The sequence below is a fragment of the Lycorma delicatula genome, chromosome 12, assembly GCF_047948215.1.
Source record: "Lycorma delicatula isolate Av1 chromosome 12, ASM4794821v1, whole genome shotgun sequence".
NCBI classification, from domain to species: Eukaryota; Metazoa; Arthropoda; class Insecta; order Hemiptera; family Fulgoridae; genus Lycorma; species Lycorma delicatula.
This window is the reverse complement of record NC_134466.1, coordinates 65,159,835-65,181,662: the sequence shown is the minus strand read 5'-3', so window position 1 is coordinate 65,181,662 and position 21,828 is coordinate 65,159,835. Positions and strand designations below refer to the sequence as shown.

At 29.0% G+C, this 21,828-nt stretch overlaps 1 protein-coding gene across 1 annotated transcript; it reads left to right on the top strand.

Annotated features, from left to right (window-relative positions):
- The first annotated feature begins 567 nt into the window (after positions 1-567).
- On the top strand, positions 568-21,602 carry LOC142332789 (uncharacterized). The gene is made up of 7 exons (XM_075379404.1): positions 568-693; positions 2,114-2,263; positions 7,386-7,535; positions 8,326-8,475; positions 14,403-14,552; positions 15,340-15,489; positions 21,417-21,602. Exons 2-7 carry the CDS (start codon positions 2,117-2,119, stop codon positions 21,600-21,602), a joined length of 933 nt encoding a protein of 310 aa, XP_075235519.1. The 5' UTR covers positions 568-693; positions 2,114-2,116.
- Positions 21,603-21,828: the final 226 nt, after the last annotated feature.

The following is a 21,828-nucleotide window of genomic DNA, read 5'->3' as shown; positions in this document are numbered from 1 at the left end:
AGGCAAAAAAGATTTTTCTTTAGTTTTCCTTTAGATTTTTACTGAGAAAGATAGTAAAAAGAAAGAGAAATTTCTGTAATGAAATTTCTTAGCCGCTAATGCATCAAAGAAGATTGCGACTAACCGATTTTTGAGAGTAATTTTATTAATTTTAATTATACGCTTTGTTCAATATCAACTAACAGGATACATAGATTTAAATAAATAATAATTTTCATTATATTAATATTATTGATATAGCAAAATATATAAAATACTAAATAACAAATTATTAAATTTGTGCTTAAATAGTTGGCAGCTCACAAACATCCACTAGAAACTGTTGATTGGGAATGGTTTCCCCAACAAAACCAAAAAACAATGTAATTATTATTTTGTATTGAATATTGATTCATATTAGAAAAGCCAGGAGGTAAGTAAAGTTTACTTATTTTTTGTGAAATAATGGGACCGAGTAATAACTGCCCCGTTGGAATATAGGAAATTAGTCATGATAAACCAGTCATATATTCAGAATGATACAGAAGGCATGGGAAACTCATTGGTTCCACACACGTTTGTTCAGTAGAAGCCTTGAGAATCCATGGTGGTTGCTAACTTGCCACCCTATTTCATTGTTTTTACATATAAGGTGGTTGGTAGTCATTAAAGTTATTTTTATTTAGTGAAAGAAGTGTGTTTTATATACGTGTGGTAAGTATATTAATATAACTAAATATAATAATATAGAAAACTCTATAATAACACATTTAATAATTAATCACATTTGCATAGTTAGAATGTAAGAAATACTTACATATTTTTGGTAAATTATATAAGCTCACCTGTGATGGAGTAAGACTTCCTAATTAGCAAACGGGAAATTAGTCGTGAACAACAAGAAACAGATATTCAGTATTATTTTGGAGGCTATATACTTTGAAGTATTCTCAAACAATTATAATAAAAACATTAAACATATTTACAGAAATAGGCAAATTCGATGAGCTTGTGACTTTCAATTGAAATCATATCTTACATTTAAAACGTTTTTTGATTAAATTTGATGTAGTGGGGTCATGATTGTTCAATTCTCTGAAAGATAGTTGTGGAAGGTTCTTGTAAACTTTCTATAAAAAAGATAATCTCATATTTTTCTGTTAAATTTTTAACTTTTCCACAATGGCTTCTTTGCACCACAGAAAATTAATGCAGTTTGGCTTTACCAGAAACAGTGTAATAAATTTAGATGTTTAGTTAATTGTATGCTTCTCTTGAAATTTTCATCCAAAAAATCAGTAATGTCTTTATTAATAGTGTATAAGGGCTTATGAGAAGCTGCAGATTTAAAAGTTATACTGTCAAATGTTACTGACAGTTAAAAGGGAAAGAAGCTTGTCAGTTTCAGTAGACAAATATTATGCTTGTGTTAAAAATACAGTATAACATTGAAATGTCATATTATGCTATTCGATAAGTATCAATTCTGGCATTTATCGGTTAAAGATGCTTGTGTGAGAGTTATAACTAGGGTCAGGTTAGAGCACTCCCTTTTGACTCGCGTTCTTCTAATAGTTCATGGAAGACAGCCTTATTTTATGTTACTGCATCTTAACTCTAATTGTCTTTTTATCTGAAAATTTTTTGTATCTGTAAAAATTAAATTTTCATCTTTTATACAACTGAATTGGCTCCACTAATACTTAAAAAACATGCAATAATACTTTTTTAATTTAACATCAAAGTCTATATATCCAGTAAAAACTTTTCTTTTGTAAAAATTTGTATCATTTTAGGTAATAAAAAACGATGACTATTGTTATTGCCCACTCATGTATATTTTTTGGATATTTAGAAATTCATTTATACCATAAACTTTGGTTTTCATGTGGTGTTAGTTATAAATATAGATTATTTGTATAACAAGTCATTTCCATACATAACCGACACAGGTTCGTGCTTTAATACCTGCTTTGATACATAACAAGTCTTAAATTATCTCTAACAATGTAGTTAGTTCCAAGCTCTTGACTTCATCAGATGTTACGTTTCAATAATATTTCATTTAACATGCTTATTTTAAGTCACACTTTTGTAATAGAATATTAATATTACTTAATATTTTTTTTTGCAGAGTATGGGTTCACAAACTGGTGATTCAGTTTTGGAAGAAAATCCATTATCCTTGCCCATTAAAAAAGAAAACATGCATGAAACAGGGCAGCAAGAATATTTGTTTGTACATCTTGCCAAGACTGATGAGGAACTGATAATATTTAAACAAGTAAGCCATTTTCTTCTTTATCTGTTTTTGAGTTAAAAATGTCAACCTAGTTATTGTAAGAATTCTTAATTATTCTATTCAAGATGATATTTTTATTTACTATTTATAGCCCACATAACATGTTGCATTTATATCTGGCTTGAGATATTTTGATTTATACTGCAAAAAAAGTTATTAACGAAATATAGGGAGGTAAATAGCTTTGATGAAAAGATTACACTTAACACTTTATGGTAGATAAACATTTTGTACAACAATACGCAACAAAGAAAATACAATAAGATGAAGCCTCATGCTACGAACAAAGCCTCCTAATCGTATTCATTTTATACTCAGATGCAACATTGTTTACAAAGATGACGTAAAACAGTACAAAGCTATCCTTGCTTTTATGAAGCATGTTAGTTACGAGAAGCTTTGTTATTGTTGTCAATAATCCTTATTCTATGTTACTGTATTTTTGTTTTCAAACTAGACTGATATGTTCTTTTACTTTTACACAAGTAACCTGTGTGTTTTACCAAACCATTTTGATTATACCTAGGTCAAACAACTTTTTATTGATAGATTAAATAATGCCAAATCCTACATTGTGTTCTGGACTTTCAAGATTGACAATATACTGAAAGATCCTAGTTGCATACTATTACCAGAGCACTCGCACAGATGAGGTATTTCTGTGAAAATCAATTTATTTTGTAACTTTAATTAAAATAGGTGTTTTTGAGTTCTTGGATTCTTCATAGATTGGCAATAAATTAATGTTGGCCCTCTTAAACTTATGAGGTTTTTTCCACTTTTCCATCAGAAAATGGTACGCACATTCTCCCTTTGAACACTCGCATAAAACTGATTGGTTAATTACATTAAACAAGAGTAGCAGAAAATTCAGTAAAAGGAAAACTTTGTATTCAGTAAGTGTTAAACTTACTATAAAGGATGTAGGACGCAATAAAGGATTTAAAGGATGTAACTAATTAACATATAAATCTATTCATTTGTGTTTATACATTGTTGAAAAAGAATGTATAGAAAATTTTAAGCAATATTTTGGATCTTTCTTTTTTGAAGTTTTCTCTAACCAGTATTATAAAATACTTAAAACATCAGCTGCTACAAGGAACTCAGTGGTTTCCCAGAAGACTGTTTGATACAGGCCTGAGGGTCCATGGTGGTTGCTAACTCACCACCTTATTTCATGGTTTTCACATTTATTGTGGACTGTGATGTATGATTATGAACACCTGAATAGCACAGCAGCACAGTTGATATGTATTCCTTTCATGTGTTGTCATCTGTTGACACCCTCGGTAACATATGGTTTAAATTTATTCTGTCAGGTGGTGTTTGGTAGTCATTAAAGTTATTTTTACTGAGTGAAGCAAGTGTGTTTTATATACGTGTCGTAAGTATATTAATACAACTAAATACAATAAAATAGAAAACTCTATAATAACACATTTAATAATTAATCACATTTGCATAGCCAGAAGGTAAGAAATCCTTACGTATTTTTTGTGAAATTATAGACCCTCACCCGTGATGGAGTCAGACTTGCTAATTAGCTAACGGGAAATTAGTCGTGAACAAGAAACAGATATTCAGAATTATTCTGGAGGCGAAATATTTTAAGTATTCGCAAACGAGTATAATAAAAACATTAAACACATTTATGGAAATAGGCAGATTTCGATGTGCTTGTGTTTTTTCAGTTGAAATCATATCCTGCATATATATTATATTTTTGATTAAATTTGATGTAGTGGGGTCATGATTGTACAATTCTCTGAAAGATAGTTGTGGAAGGTTCTTGTAAACTTTCTATAAAAAAGATAATCTCATATTTTTCTGTTAAATTTTTAACTTTTCCACAATGGCTTCTTTGTACCACAGAAAATTAATGCAGTTTGGCTTTACCAGAAACAGTGTAATAAATTTAGATGTTTAGTTAATTATATTTTGGATTTTGCTTTAGTTAATGCTTCTCCTGAAATTTTCATGCAAAAAATCAGTAATGTCTTTATTAATGGTGCAAAGGGCTTATGAGAGGGAGTTTTACAAGTTTTCATGTCAAATGTTACTATGTCAGTTAATTAAAAGGGAAAGACGCTTGTCAATTACAGTAGCCAAATAGTATGCTTGTGTTAAAGTATAACATTGAAATGTCATATTATGCTAATCGATAAGTATCAACTCTGGCGTTTGTCAGTCGGATGCTTGTGTGACAGAGTTATAACTAGGGTCAGCTTAGGACACTCCTTTTTGACTCGTGTTCTTCTAATAGTTCATGGAAGACAGCCTTATTTTATGTTACTAGCATCTTAACTCTTGAATGATCTTTTTACCTCTAAAAATATTTTGATTCTGTAAAAATTAAATTTTCATCTTTTATACAAGAGAATTTGCTTCAATTAATACTTAAAAAAAATGCCTAGAGTTTGTTTAAATCTTTTAACTTCTTTTTTTATGTATGTGGTGGTGAAGTAGTGCTCTAGTCCCAAAGGCGAACTTTATTTTGGGTGTAAAGTCAAGACCAAACAAGGGCCTGGGTCCCATATATCTGTTGTTTATCATGATCTAGGCTCCCCACTTCCTTCTCACTGTGTGGGGAAATGCCACACGCAATATGCCATTGCTAAATTTACTAAAATTACTCTTTTGACTAAATGATTTCTTACAAAAATTACATGTGAATTTCTTCAACAGTAGGAATAGAGAAATGTGTTTTTAAACTACAGCTTTCATTAAAAGTTTTTTTGCAAAAATTAAAAGTGAAATTTTTCTCATCTGTATTAGTAGAGATATGTGTTTTTAAATTACTGTGTCGAATAAATGTTGTTTTTTTTTTTTTGACAACATGAATATTTAAGTGGTGAAAGACTCCTGACAAAAAACACATGAGTGAATAAGAAGATGAGAAGATATGACATTCCTTTCTGTAACAGGTTTTTCTGTAATTTGCAAGCATGTTTCTTTAAAAGTAAAAGTGTTGAAATCATCGTATTCTTCATTGAAGACAATCACAAATGCACTTATATTTTAATTTATTGCAAATCACACATTTTGATGTCTGTAAAATACTTCCAGTAATTCTTTCTTCCACATCATCGATAACTTCTTCAATAAGATCCTAAAAAAAAAAAATGTAGCTGTTGAGTTAAAAATCTATCGTAAAAATTTGTTATTTTAAATAATGCCAACTACAAATTGAACACTTTATACTTTAATATTAAATATCTTATGTTCATATTTAAGCAAGCACTTTATATTTGTTTCAAAGTAGCAAAAATAAAAATTTCATTTATATTAGCAGTTAAAATACAGAGGACAAAATGTAACACAATCAAACTATATGCTACATACCGCAGAAATTAAAACTGGTCAATCAACAGGCAATTTCATAATACCAAATAAATAAAAAAATTTTTTTTAATTTACTGTAGTTTAATTCTGTTAATATTAACTGAAAATAGAACCCTGTAAATAAGTGTAGATATTTTCCAAACTCATCCCCAGATTAAGTGATTGGTCATTACATTTGTTCTTAAAACATCAAAGACAACGAACAGTAATAAAATTGGTTTTATCATTTTTATTAGATATTCATCTACTGGAAGAATTGAATGAAATGAAAAATAAGAGAAAACAGGCTTAGTACTGTATGGGTGAGTCAAGTAAATAATGAAAGAATTATATACTGAAGATCCAAAATTATATTAATTGACCATGAAGATGTCAAACAAATTATTTTAATTTCTCTTTAATACATTCTGATGCACAAAAATGAGAGTGCCACGAGAAAAGCAGTGTAATAATTGTAAGTTATTTATCTACAAGATTGAGCTACACATTTCTAGAGAAATGTTATCATCATGTTTCTAAATCACATATATTCAGATACATATCATAAGTTTTTAATGCAATTTATAACCTGCTGAGAAATTTCTTAAAATATTTTTAAATGTGTTTTGATTTTAAGAGAACTCTATGAGCAACAACGTTAGATCTTTAAAAACATATAAAGTAAAAACCGATTTAATAATTCATCATATTTGCATAGCCAGAAGGTAAGAAATACTTACGTATTTTTTGTGAAATCATATAAGCTCACCGGTGATGGAGTCAGACTTTCTAATTAGCAAAACGGGAAATTAGTTGTGAACAACAAGAGACAGATATTCAGTATTATTCTGGAGGCGAAATACTTGGAAGTATTCTGAAACAAGTTTAATAAAAACATTTAACATATTCTTGGAAATAGGTAGGTTTCAATGTGCTTGTGTTTTTTCAATTGAAATCATATCCTACATATAAATGATATTTTTGATTAAATTTGATGTACTGGTCTTGATTGTTCAATTGTAGAAGGTTCTCGTAAACTTTCTATAAGAAGAGATACTCTCATATTTTTTTGTTAAATTTTTCAGTTTTCCACAACGGCTTCTTTGTGACACAGATAATTAATGCAGTTTGGCTTTACCAGAAACAGTGTAATAAATTTAGATGTTTAGTTAATCGTATGCTTCTCATGAAATTTTCATGCAAAAAATCTGTGATGCGTTTATTAATGGTTGGTTGATAATGGCATATGTGAGGCTGTAGTTTTACAAGCTTTTCATGTCAAATGTTACTATGTCAGATTAATTAAAAGGAAAAGAAGCTTGTCAATATTTTACTGGCATCTTAACTTTTGAATTATCTTTTTACATCTGAAAATTTTTTGATTCTGTAAAAATTAAATTCTCTTCTTTTATACAAGTTAATACTTGAAAAAACTTGCAATAATCTTTGTTTAATTTAGCATCTATACCCATTACATACCACGTAATTATAATTATACCATTATAATTTAGTCTATATACCCAGTGAATACTTTTCTTATGAAAAATATTGTATCATTTTTAGTAATAAAAAATGATGACCTCTACTGTTATTGTCTACTCATGTATATTTTTTGGAGATTAAGAAATTCATTTGTATCATAAACTTTGGTTTTCATGTGGTGTTAGTTATAAATATAGATTATTTGTATAAAAAGTCATTTCCAGACATAACCGACACATATTAGTGCTTTAAAACCCGCTTTGATAGTCACACTATTAATATTACTTTTTTTTTGCAGAGTTTGGATCCACAAACTAGTGATTCAGTTTTGGAAGAAAATCCATTATCTTTGCCCATTAAAAAAGAAAAAATGCATGAATCTGTGCAAGAAGAACATTCTTTTGTACATCTTTCTAAGTCAGATGATGGTCTGACAATATTTAAACAAGTAAGCTATTTTCTTCTTTATCTTGTTTTAAGTTAAAAACATAAAACCTAGTTATTGTAAGAATTCTTAATTATTCTATTCATTATGATATTTTTATTTGCTGTTTGTTGCTCACATATAATCATTTTGCATTTATGTCTAGCTTGAGATATTTTGATTTATGGTGTAAAAAACATTTTAGTAGAGTATAGGACGGTAAATAGCTTTGTTTAACCAATTGCATCTAACATTTTGTACAACAATACGTAACAAATAAAATACAGTGAGCAGGTGCCTCACGCCTTAAATGAAGGTGACTAACATAGTCATTTTATACCCACATTTAACATTGTTTATAAAAATGTTTTATAACAGTACAAAGCTATCCTTGCCTTTATGAACCTTGTTTAGTTTGTTACAGAAACTTTGTTATAGGTTTTGATAATCCTTATTCTATGTCACCTTATTCTATGACATTTTTGTTTCCAAACAAGGTTGATGTGTTTTTTTATATTTACACCAACAACCTGTTTCTTTTACCAAACCATTTTTTAGATTGTGGTTAAGATCATTTTTCTATTGATCTATTAATTTACTGCAAATGCCTACAATATTTCACTTTTCTGGAACTATCATGTGTGATTATATATTGAAAGGTTCCAGTTGAATATTATTATAGAAGTACTCACATGGATGAGTTATTTCTATGAAAACCAATTTGTTTTATCATTGTAAGAAAAGTAGATTTATTTTTAATATTTGTTAATTATATAAAGATAATAAATTATTATTATTTTATGTTTTGCTGCAGAGTATGGATGCACAAACTGATAGTTCATTTTTTGATGAAGATCCATTATCTTTGAGTATTAAAAAAGAAATCAAGCATGAAACAGAGCGAACAGAACATTTGATTGCTCCTGTTGCTATGACAGATGATAAACCGACAACATCTAGACAAGTAAGATATTTTCATTTACTTTTTGATGGTTTACCTAATATTTAGCATTCTAGTTTAACACTAGATATTTTGATTAAAAGCTTAAAAAAGTGATACCAAACTGTATGTGAAATGATAAAACAGTATGTGTAGGATTGTACGATTGACAAGTCACTCCTGAAAACTCGTGGCTTTTGATAAAGAATAAACATTCCGAGCGAGGTTTTATATAAGGTCTCTTGTTTCTTTCTTCGTAGTGCCAAAATATACTGTTCCTCATCACACAACAAACCTACTGAAATGCAGTTGATATATTCTTGCAAGTAAATTTATAATCTATTCACAGAAACCAGTTTTATGAAGAACATTGTTGTCCTCAGAGAAACTACTTCATTGTGTCTCTTATGGTACTGTAAATGTGGCACAGCCATAACAAATTCTGTAACATATCAAACTGTTTACTACCTCCCAACAGACAGCATGTTATATTATTGCTGTTAAAACATCCATAAAACATAGAAATGAATAAACATAAGAAATATTGTACTTCTTAATACCATTCTTATTGATCTTTGATAACAGCCATGAGGCTACTCTTCCAGGATCTATAATTCATGCATAGTTTTTAGTATGGTATTTATGAGGGTTCCTTGTGATTTTTAATGTGGTTTTATGCCATTTCTCTAGGATTTTTCAGTATTCCTTGATTAGAATCTTTTTTTCATGTGTTTTAAATTATAATCGGTAATTATAATAAAATGATTATACAATAGTAATAATAGTACTGCATGATATAAATCTGAAAATTAGTAGAATGTATTGATATGCCACTATTTTTTAGCAAAAAAATTGCTTTTTTGAAGCCATGGTGTGCATCAGCTTACTCAAAACAATTTCTTAGAGTTTCTTTGCACAGATAATTTTAGAAAACTTCTGTTTTAAGTACATGAACCAGGAGTATTTTCAATGTCCTTGACGAAATTGTTCATTAATCCTAGTTTGATATGTAACAGAGGTAGATACACATTTTTAGGCTTTTCTTTTCTAATAAATGGTTTTCTGTCCCTACTATCCCATTCACACAATAAACAACAGTAGTTTATGTAACCAAGCCGCAAACCAAGAATAAATGCAATCACTTTCAAATCACCACAAATACTACATTTATATACTGCATATTGAAGCTATTCCAATATAGATTTAATATTTTTATAAGTTTCTTTCATAGTAGCAGAGTGGGCCACAGGTACTGACGGGAATTTATTGCCATTATGCAGAAGCCGGCTTTTAAACTAACTTTAGAGGAATCTATGAACAAGTGCCATTCTGTTGGGTTATGTTCATTACAAAGTGGCTGCATAAGAGAAGAAATGTCATTACAAAACGCTAAGGCATTTTCTTCAGAAAAACAACTTTAAATTCAGAATGATGATTACGATAAGTGCTACATTTCTTTGTATTCCTTTGAAGAAGATTCCATCCTTTTTGCCGGGAAGCAAGCATTCCAGACTGTTTTTTTGATACTTTAAATCTTTTATGAGTTCGTTAAGATTTACTTTAATCAGTAAATGAGGCTCAGATGAAATGCTTTGTTCATAAGTTGTATCACCAGAATCTGTTTATTTTTCTTTCTTACTTCCACCAGACTCTGAGCTCCCTTCATCTAATGTCACATGTTCTGGAGACTTTGGTGTTGTCAATTCTTTGCAGTATGGATCTGTTCTCATTGCGGATTGTAAGTTTGATTACAACACTCTATGTTTTGATTTTGATGTAATCCCTTTAATGTTTGCTAAGCAGAAATAACAGTCAGAAGAGTGATTTTTGGGTTCCTCCAAATCATAGGGATAGCAATGGCATGTGGCGTATGACATTTTTCCACACAGTGAGAAACCTAGAACATGATAAACAACAGATATATGGGACCCAGGCCCTTGTTTTCAAGTTCAAGAAAGTAAAGTGATTTAACTAACATAATACAGATTCCTCTCCAGTATCTTAACATCAATTTTTTTTCATGAAAATATTTTTGAAAACCCTATTCAATAATTTGGAAAACTGCTGCCAGTGAACATTGCATTAATAATTTTTTAATCCATAAATTTGGAAAAAAGTAGATGTTACATTTTGCATAAAACCCCTCAAAGAATGATAACGAGATAGAGATCTAAAAGTACTCGAGTAAAACTCAAAATTATAAATATAATTTATTTTTTAATGATTTCTCAATTTAAGTTGAAGCTTAACAGATAATCATATAAACACATCACGAGATAACTGAATTTTAATGAGTGGTAGTATTTTAAATCTAGTTTTAAAATAGCTATTTTTTCTTACTTAGTTTTGTTAGAACCAAGGGTTTTACAGAATTGTAAAACAGCTTATACTAACAATGCTGAACATGTGCCTCACCTCATCCAGTGAGGTGATTGCAGATTCTTCTTTCCTTTTATTCAACTGAGTTTTGTAAACAATAAACTAACCCGTGGTACAATGAGATGTTGTACTATACAATTCCTTAAAAAATCAGGTTTTCTTTAAATTTGTATTTCTAAATTCCCTGCCCTTGCAGATCTGAAATCGCCATAAAAGTAGCTATAAGACTCCATTGAATGAAAGCAACATGTAAGTGGCATCAGCCACAATAATTACTTTATTCAAATTAATAATACTCACTATACAATTAGTTCCTTTCAAGGTGTCACTAGTAGGGTGGATTTACATCTTAGTAGGTTTGACATATAAATTTACAAAGAAGTATGATTAGCTCACAGAAGAAAGTAACGGAATACAACTTCACTTTTAAATTTCTTAAGGAAGCTCATCATGGGATTCTTTTATCATGAGATTGATTTTGCAAATTCAAGTGCCAAATATCTCATGTAATGTTGCCAATAACGATGGTCAACATGATTTTTGTCTCATGAGTACCAATAGGTCTATTTAATGCAATTCTTTATCCTGTTTTCAAATATGTATTCGTAATTACTCCATTACCTACAGCTTCTTTGTTATTTTAATTTGTATAAATATTTAAAAATTTTTTTTTTTCATTGTCAACTAAAAGATCCTAGAGAATTATAAATATGATTGAACCAAATGAGCTAACTCAAAGAGTAGTGTTGTTATTGTTGTGTAGATTTAGACGTGTATAAATATGTACAAATGTTACCTAGTGCAGCATACATTCATCAGAACAATGCCAGTTGTGAGATAGTGAACCAGGAAACATGTCATTGTAAGTGCTTTGTGTGTTACATATTTACAATTTTATTTCTTTTAATTAGTCGTTAGTTACAAAATGCCTAGAGTTTTTTTATATCTTTTAACCTCTTTTTTTATGTATGTGGTGAAGTAGTGCTCTAGTCCCAAAGGCGAACTTTATTTTGGGTGTAAAGTCAAGACCAAACAAGGGCCTGGGTCCCATATATCTGTTGTTTATCATGATCTAGGCTCTCCACTTCCTTCTCACTGTGTGGAGAAATGCCACACGCCATATGCCATTGCTAAATTTACTAAAATTACTCTTTTGACTAAATGATTTCTTACAAAAATTACATGTGAATTTCTTCAACAGTAGGAATAGAGAAATGTGTTTTTAAACTACAGCTTTCATTAAAAGTTTTTTTGCAAAAATTAAAAGTGAAATTTTTCTTATCTGTATTAGTAGAGATATGTGTTTTTAAATTACTGTGTCGAATAAATGTTGTTTTTTTTTTTTGACAACATGAATATTTAAGTGGTGAAAGACTCCTGACAAAAAACACATGAGTGAATAAGAAGATGAGAAGATATGACATTCCTTTCTGTAACAGGTTTTTCTGTAATTTGCAAGCATGTTTCTTTAAAAGTAAAAGTGTTGAAATCATCGTATTCTTCATTGAAGACAATCACAAATGCACTTATATTTTAATTTATTGCAAATCACACATTTTGATGTCTGTAAAATACTTCCAGTAATTCTTTCTTCCACATCATCGATAACTTCTTCAATAAGATCCTAAAAAAAAAAAATGTAGCTGTTGAGTTAAAAATCTATCGTAAAAATTTGTTATTTTAAATAATGCCAACTACAAATTGAACACTTTATACTTTAATATTAAATATCTTATGTTCATATTTAAGCAAGCACTTTATATTTGTTTCAAAGTAGCAAAAATAAAAATTTCATTTATATTAGCAGTTAAAATACAGAGGACAAAATGTAACACAATCAAACTATATGCTACATACCGCAGAAATTAAAACTGGTCAATCAACAGGCAATTTCATAATACCAAATAAATAAAAAAATTTTTTTTAATTTACTGTAGTTTAATTCTGTTAATATTAACTGAAAATAGAACCCTGTAAATAAGTGTAGATATTTTCCAAACTCATCCCCAGATTAAGTGATTGGTCATTACATTTGTTCTTAAAACATCAAAGACAGCGAAGAGTAATAAAATTGGTTTTATCATTTTTATTAGATATTCATCTACTGGAAAAATTGAATAAAATGAAAAATAAGAGAAAACAGGCTTAGTACTGGATGGGTGAGTCAAGTAAATAATGAAAGAATTATATACTGAAGATCCAAAATTATATTAATTGACCATGAAAATGTCAAACAAATTATTTTAATTTCTCTTTAATACATTCTGATGCACAAAAATGAGAGTGCCATGAGAAAAGCAGTGTAATAATTGTATGTTATTTATCTACAAGATTGAGCTACACATTTCTAGAGAAATGTTATCATCATGTTTCTAAATCACATATATTCAGATACATATCATAAGTTTTTAATGCAATTTATAACCTGCTGAGAAATTTCTTAAAATATTTTTAAATGTGTTTTGATTTTAAGAGAAAAAACGATTTAATAATTCATCATATTTGCATAGCCAGAAGGTAAGAAATACTTACGTATTTTTTGTGAAATCATATAAGCTCACCGGTGATGGAGTCAGACTTTCTAATTAGCAAAACGGGAAATTAGTTGTGAACAACAAGAGACAGATATTCAGTATTATTCTGGAGGCGAAATACTTGGAAGTATTCTGAAACAAGTTTAATAAAAACATTTAACATATTCTTGGAAATAGGCAGATTTCAATGTGTTTGTGTTATTTCAATTGAAATCATATCCTACATATAAATGATATTTTTGATTAAATTTGATGTACTGGTCTTGATTGTTCAATTGTAGAAGGTTCTCGTAAACTTTCTATAAGAAGAGATACTCTCATATTTTTTTGTTAAATTTTTCAGTTTTCCACAACGGCTTCTTTGTGACACAGATAATTAATGCAGTTTGGCTTTACCAGAAACAGTGTAATAAATTTAGATGTTTAGTTAATCGTATGCTTCTCATGAAATTTTCATGCAAAAAATCTGTGATGTGTTTATTAATGGTTGGTTGATAATGGCATATGTGAGGCTGTAGTTTTACAAGCTTTTCATGTCAAATGTTACTATGTCAGATTAATTAAAAGGAAAAGAAGCTTGTCAATATTTTACTGGCATCTTAACTTTTGAATTATCTTTTTACATCTGAAAATTTTTTGATTCTGTAAAAATTAAATTCTCTTATTTTATACAAGTTAATACTTAAAAAAACTTGCAATAATCTTTGTTTAATTTAGCATCTATACCCATTACATACCATGTAATTATAATTATACCATTATAATTTAGTCTATATACCCAGTGAATACTTTTCTTATGAAAAATATTGTATCATTTTTAGTAATAAAAAATGATGACCTCTACTGTTATTGTCTACTCGTGTATATTTTTTGGAGATTAAGAAATTCATTTGTATCATAAACTTTGGTTTTCATGTGGTGTTAGTTATAAATATAGATTATTTGTATAAAAAGTCATTTCCAGACATAACCGACACATATTAGTGCTTTAAAACCCGCTTTGATAGTCACACTATTAATATTACTTTTTTTTTGCAGAGTTTGGATCCACAAACTAGTGATTCAGTTTTGGAAGAAAATCCATTATCTTTGCCCATTAAAAAAGAAAAAATGCATGAATCTGTGCAAGAAGAACATTCTTTTGTACATCTTTCTAAGACAGATGATGGTCTGACAATATTTAAACAAGTAAGCTATTTTCTTCTTTATCTTGTTTTAAGTTAAAAACATAAAACCTAGTTATTGTAAGAATTCTTAATTATTCTATTCATTATGATATTTTTATTTGCTGTTTGTTGCTCACATATAATCATTTTGCATTTATGTCTAGCTTGAGATATTTTGATTTATGGTGTAAAAAACATTTTAGTAGAGTATAGGACGGTAAATAGCTTTGTTTAACCGATTGCATCTAACATTTTGTACAACAATACGTAACAAATAAAATACAGTGAGCAGGTGCCTCACGCCTTAAATGAAGGTGACTAACATAGTCATTTTATACCCACATTTAACATTGTTTATAGAAATGTTTTATAACAGTACAAAGCTATCCTTGCCTTCATGAACCTTGTTTAGTTTGTTACAGAAACTTTGTTATAGGTTTTGATAATCCTTATTCTATGTCACCTTATTCTATGACATTTTTGTTTCCAAACAAGGTTGATGTGTTTTTTTATATTTACACCAACAACCTGTTTCTTTTACCAAACCATTTAGATTGTGGTTAAGATCATTTTTCTATTGATCTATTAATTTACTGCAAATGCCTACAATATTTCACTTTTCTGGAACTATCATGTGTGATTATATATTGAAAGGTTCCAGTTGAATATTATTATAGAAGTACTCACATGGATGAGTTATTTCTATGAAAACCAATTTGTTTTATCATTGTAAGAAAAGTAGATTTATTTTTAATATTTGTTAATTATATAAAGATAATAAATTATTATTATTTTATGTTTTGCTGCAGAGTATGGATGCACAAACTGATAGTTCATTTTTTGATGAAGATCCATTATCTTTGAGTATTAAAAAAGAAATCAAGCATGAAACAGAGCGAACAGAACATTTGATTGCTCCTGTTGCTATGACAGATGATAAACCGACAACATCTAGACAAGTAAGATATTTTCATTTACTTTTTGATGGTTTACCTAATATTTAGCATTCTAGTTTAACACTAGATATTTTGATTAAAAGCTTAAAAAAGTGATACCAAACTGTATGTGAAATGATAAAACAGTATGTGTAGGATTGTACGATTGACAAGTCACTCCTGAAAACTCGTGGCTTTTGATAAAGAATAAACATTCCGAGCGAGGTTTTATATAAGGTCTCTTGTTTCTTTCTTCGTAGTGCCAAAATATACTGTTCCTCATCACACAACAAACCTACTGAAATGCAGTTGATATATTCTTGCAAGTAAATTTATAATCTATTCACAGAAACCAGTTTTATGAAGAACATTGTTGTCCTCAGAGAAACTACTTCATTGTGTCTCTTATGGTACTGTAAATGTGGCACAGCCATAACAAATTCTGTAACATATCAAACTGTTTACTACCTCCCAACAGACAGCATGTTATATTATTGCTGTTAAAACATCCATAAAACATAGAAATGAATAAACATAAGAAATATTGTACTTCTTAATACCATTCTTATTGATCTTTGATAACAGCCATGAGGCTACTCTTCCAGGATCTATAATTCATGCATAGTTTTTAGTATGGTATTTATGAGGGTTCCTTGTGATTTTTAATGTGGTTTTATGCCATTTCTCTAGGATTTTTCAGTATTCCTTGATTAGAATCTTTTTTTCATGTGTTTTAAATTATAATCGGTAATTATAATAAAATGATTATACAATAGTAATAATAGTACTGCATGATATAAATCTGAAAATTAGTAGAATGTATTGATATGCCACTATTTTTTAGCAAAAAAATTGCTTTTTTGAAGCCATGGTGTGCATCAGCTTACTCAAAACAATTTCTTAGAGTTTCTTTGCACAGATAATTTTAGAAAACTTCTGTTTTAAGTACATGAACCAGGAGTATTTTCAATGTCCTTGACGAAATTGTTCATTAATCCTAGTTTGATATGTAACAGAGGTAGATACACATTTTTAGGCTTTTCTTTTCTAATAAATGGTTTTCTGTCCCTACTATCCCATTCACACAATAAACAACAGTAGTTTATGTAACCAAGCCGCAAACCAAGAATAAATGCAATCACTTTCAAATCACCACAAATACTACATTTATATACTGCATATTGAAGCTATTCCAATATAGATTTAATATTTTTATAAGTTTCTTTCATAGTAGCAGAGTGGGCCACAGGTACTGACGGGAATTTATTGCCATTATGCAGAAGCCGGCTTTTAAACTAACTTTAGAGGAATCTATGAACAAGTGCCATTCTGTTGGGTTATGTTCATTACAAAGTGGCTGCATAAGAGAAGAAATGTCATTACAAAACGCTAAGGCATTTTCTTCAGAAAAACAACTTTAAATTCAGAATGATGATTACGATAAGTGCTACATTTCTTTGTATTCCTTTGAAGAAGATTCCATCCTTTTTGCCGGGAAGCAAGCATTCCAGACTGTTTTTTTGATACTTTAAATCTTTTATGAGTTCGTTAAGATTTACTTTAATCAGTAAATGAGGCTCAGATGAAATGCTTTGTTCATAAGTTGTATCACCAGAATCTGTTTATTTTTCTTTCTTACTTCCACCAGACTCTGAGCTCCCTTCATCTAATGTCACATGTTCTGGAGACTTTGGTGTTGTCAATTCTTTGCAGTATGGATCTGTTCTCATTGCGGATTGTAAGTTTGATTACAACACTCTATGTTTTGATTTTGATGTAATCCCTTTAATGTTTGCTAAGCAGAAATAACAGTCAGAAGAGTGATTTTTGGGTTCCTCCAAATCATAGGGATAGCAATGGCATGTGGCGTATGACATTTTTCCACACAGTGAGAAACCTAGAACATGATAAACAACAGATATATGGGACCCAGGCCCTTGTTTTCAAGTTCAAGAAAGTAAAGTGATTTAACTAACATAATACAGATTCCTCTCCAGTATCTTAACATCAATTTTTTTTCATGAAAATATTTTTGAAAACCCTATTCAATAATTTGGAAAACTGCTGCCAGTGAACATTGCATTAATAATTTTTTAATCCATAAATTTGGAAAAAAGTAGATGTTACATTTTGCATAAAACCCCTCAAAGAATGATAACGAGATAGAGATCTAAAAGTACTCGAGTAAAACTCAAAATTATAAATATAATTTATTTTTTAATGATTTCTCAATTTAAGTTGAAGCTTAACAGATAATCATATAAACACATCACGAGATAACTGAATTTTAATGAGTGGTAGTATTTTAAATCTAGTTTTAAAATAGCTATTTTTTCTTACTTAGTTTTGTTAGAACCAAGGGTTTTACAGAATTGTAAAACAGCTTATACTAACAATGCTGAACATGTGCCTCACCTCATCCAGTGAGGTGATTGCAGATTCTTCTTTCCTTTTATTCAACTGAGTTTTGTAAACAATAAACTAACCCGTGGTACAATGAGATGTTGTACTATACAATTCCTTAAAAAATCAGGTTTTCTTTAAATTTGTATTTCTAAATTCCCTGCCCTTGCAGATCTGAAATCGCCATAAAAGTAGCTATAAGACTCCATTGAATGAAAGCAACATGTAAGTGGCATCAGCCACAATAATTACTTTATTCAAATTAATAATACTCACTATACAATTAGTTCCTTTCAAGGTGTCACTAGTAGGGTGGATTTACATTTTAGTAGGTTTGACATATAAATTTACAAAGAAGTATGATTAGCTCACAGAAGAAAGTAACGGAATACAACTTCACTTTTAAATTTCTTAAGGAAGCTCATCATGGGATTCTTTTATCATGAGATTGATTTTGCAAATTCAAGTGCCAAATATCTCATGTAATGTTGCCAATAACGATGGTCAACATGATTTTTGTCTCATGAGTACCAATAGGTCTATTTAATGCAATTCTTTATCCTGTTTTCAAATATGTATTCGTAATTACTCCATTACCTACAGCTTCTTTGTTATTTTAATTTGTATAAATATTTAAAAATTTTTTTTTTTCATTGTCAACTAAAAGATCCTAGAGAATTATAAATATGATTGAACCAAATGAGCTAACTCAAAGAGTAGTGTTGTTATTGTTGTGTAGATTTAGACGTGTATAAATATGTACAAATGTTACCTAGTGCAGCATACATTCATCAGAACAATGCCAGTTGTGAGATAGTGAACCAGGAAACATGTCATTGTAAGTGCTTTGTGTGTTACATATTTACAATTTTATTTCTTTTAATTAGTCGTTAGTTACAAAATGCCTAGAGTTTTTTTATATCTTTTAACCTCTTTTTTTATGTATGTGGTGAAGTAGTGCTCTAGTCCCAAAGGCGAACTTTATTTTGGGTGTAAAGTCAAGACCAAACAAGGGCCTGGGTCCCATATATCTGTTGTTTATCATGATCTAGGCTCTCCACTTCCTTCTCACTGTGTGGAGAAATGCCACACGCCATATGCCATTGCTAAATTTACTAAAATTACTCTTTTGACTAAATGATTTCTTACAAAAATTACATGTGAATTTCTTCAACAGTAGGAATAGAGAAATGTGTTTTTAAACTACAGCTTTCATTAAAAGTTTTTTTGCAAAAATTAAAAGTGAAATTTTTCTTATCTGTATTAGTAGAGATATGTGTTTTTAAATTACTGTGTCGAATAAATGTTGTTTTTTTTTTTTGACAACATGAATATTTAAGTGGTGAAAGACTCCTGACAAAAAACACATGAGTGAATAAGAAGATGAGAAGATATGACATTCCTTTCTGTAACAGGTTTTTCTGTAATTTGCAAGCATGTTTCTTTAAAAGTAAAAGTGTTGAAATCATCGTATTCTTCATTGAAGACAATCACAAATGCACTTATATTTTAATTTATTGCAAATCACACATTTTGATGTCTGTAAAATACTTCCAGTAATTCTTTCTTCCACATCATCGATAACTTCTTCAATAAGATCCTAAAAAAAAAAAATGTAGCTGTTGAGTTAAAAATCTATCGTAAAAATTTGTTATTTTAAATAATGCCAACTACAAATTGAACACTTTATACTTTAATATTAAATATCTTATGTTCATATTTAAGCAAGCACTTTATATTTGTTTCAAAGTAGCAAAAATAAAAATTTCATTTATATTAGCAGTTAAAATACAGAGGACAAAATGTAACACAATCAAACTATATGCTACATACCGCAGAAATTAAAACTGGTCAATCAACAGGCAATTTCATAATACCAAATAAATAAAAAAATTTTTTTTAATTTACTGTAGTTTAATTCTGTTAATATTAACTGAAAATAGAACCCTGTAAATAAGTGTAGATATTTTCCAAACTCATCCCCAGATTAAGTGATTGGTCATTACATTTGTTCTTAAAACATCAAAGACAGCGAAGAGTAATAAAATTGGTTTTATCATTTTTATTAGATATTCATCTACTGGAAAAATTGAATAAAATGAAAAATAAGAGAAAACAGGCTTAGTACTGGATGGGTGAGTCAAGTAAATAATGAAAGAATTATATACTGAAGATCCAAAATTATATTAATTGACCATGAAAATGTCAAACAAATTATTTTAATTTCTCTTTAATACATTCTGATGCACAAAAATGAGAGTGCCATGAGAAAAGCAGTGTAATAATTGTATGTTATTTATCTACAAGATTGAGCTACACATTTCTAGAGAAATGTTATCATCATGTTTCTAAATCACATATATTCAGATACATATCATAAGTTTTTAATGCAATTTATAACCTGCTGAGAAATTTCTTAAAATATTTTTAAATGTGTTTTGATTTTAAGAGAAAAAACGATTTAATAATTCATCATATTTGCATAGCCAGAAGGTAAGAAATACTTACGTATTTTTTGTGAAATCATATAAGCTCACCGGTGATGGAGTCAGACTTTCTAATTAGCAAAACGGGAAATTAGTTGTGAACAACAAGAGACAGATATTCAGTATTATTCTGGAGGCGAAATACTTGGAAGTATTCTGAAACAAGTTTAATAAAAACATTTAACATATTCTTGGAAATAGGCAGATTTCAATGTGTTTGTGTTATTTCAATTGAAATCATATCCTACATATAAATGATATTTTTGATTAAATTTGATGTACTGGTCTTGATTGTTCAATTGTAGAAGGTTCTCGTAAACTTTCTATAAGAAGAGATACTCTCATATTTTTTTGTTAAATTTTTCAGTTTTCCACAACGGCTTCTTTGTGACACAGATAATTAATGCAGTTTGGCTTTACCAGAAACAGTGTAATAAATTTAGATGTTTAGTTAATCGTATGCTTCTCATGAAATTTTCATGCAAAAAATCTGTGATGTGTTTATTAATGGTTGGTTGATAATGGCATATGTGAGGCTGTAGTTTTACAAGCTTTTCATGTCAAATGTTACTATGTCAGATTAATTAAAAGGAAAAGAAGCTTGTCAATATTTTACTGGCATCTTAACTTTTGAATTATCTTTTTACATCTGAAAATTTTTTGATTCTGTAAAAATTAAATTCTCTTATTTTATACAAGTTAATACTTAAAAAAACTTGCAATAATCTTTGTTTAATTTAGCATCTATACCCATTACATACCATGTAATTATAATTATACCATTATAATTTAGTCTATATACCCAGTGAATACTTTTCTTATGAAAAATATTGTATCATTTTTAGTAATAAAAAATGATGACCTCTACTGTTATTGTCTACTCGTGTATATTTTTTGGAGATTAAGAAATTCATTTGTATCATAAACTTTGGTTTTCATGTGGTGTTAGTTATAAATATAGATTATTTGTATAAAAAGTCATTTCCAGACATAACCGACACATATTAGTGCTTTAAAACCCGCTTTGATAGTCACACTATTAATATTACTTTTTTTTTGCAGAGTTTGGATCCACAAACTAGTGATTCAGTTTTGGAAGAAAATCCATTATCTTTGCCCATTAAAAAAGAAAAAATGCATGAATCTGTGCAAGAAGAACATTCTTTTGTACATCTTTCTAAGACAGATGATGGTCTGACAATATTTAAACAAATAAGCTATTTTCTTCTTTATCTTGTTTTAAGTTAAAAACATAAAACCTAGTTATTGTAAGAATTCTTAATTATTCTATTCATTATGATATTTTTATTTGCTGTTTGTTGCTCACATATAATCATTTTGCATTTATGTCTAGCTTGAGATATTTTGATTTATGGTGTAAAAAACATTTTAGTAGAGTATAGGACGGTAAATAGCTTTGTTTAACCGATTGCATCTAACATTTTGTACAACAATACGTAACAAATAAAATACA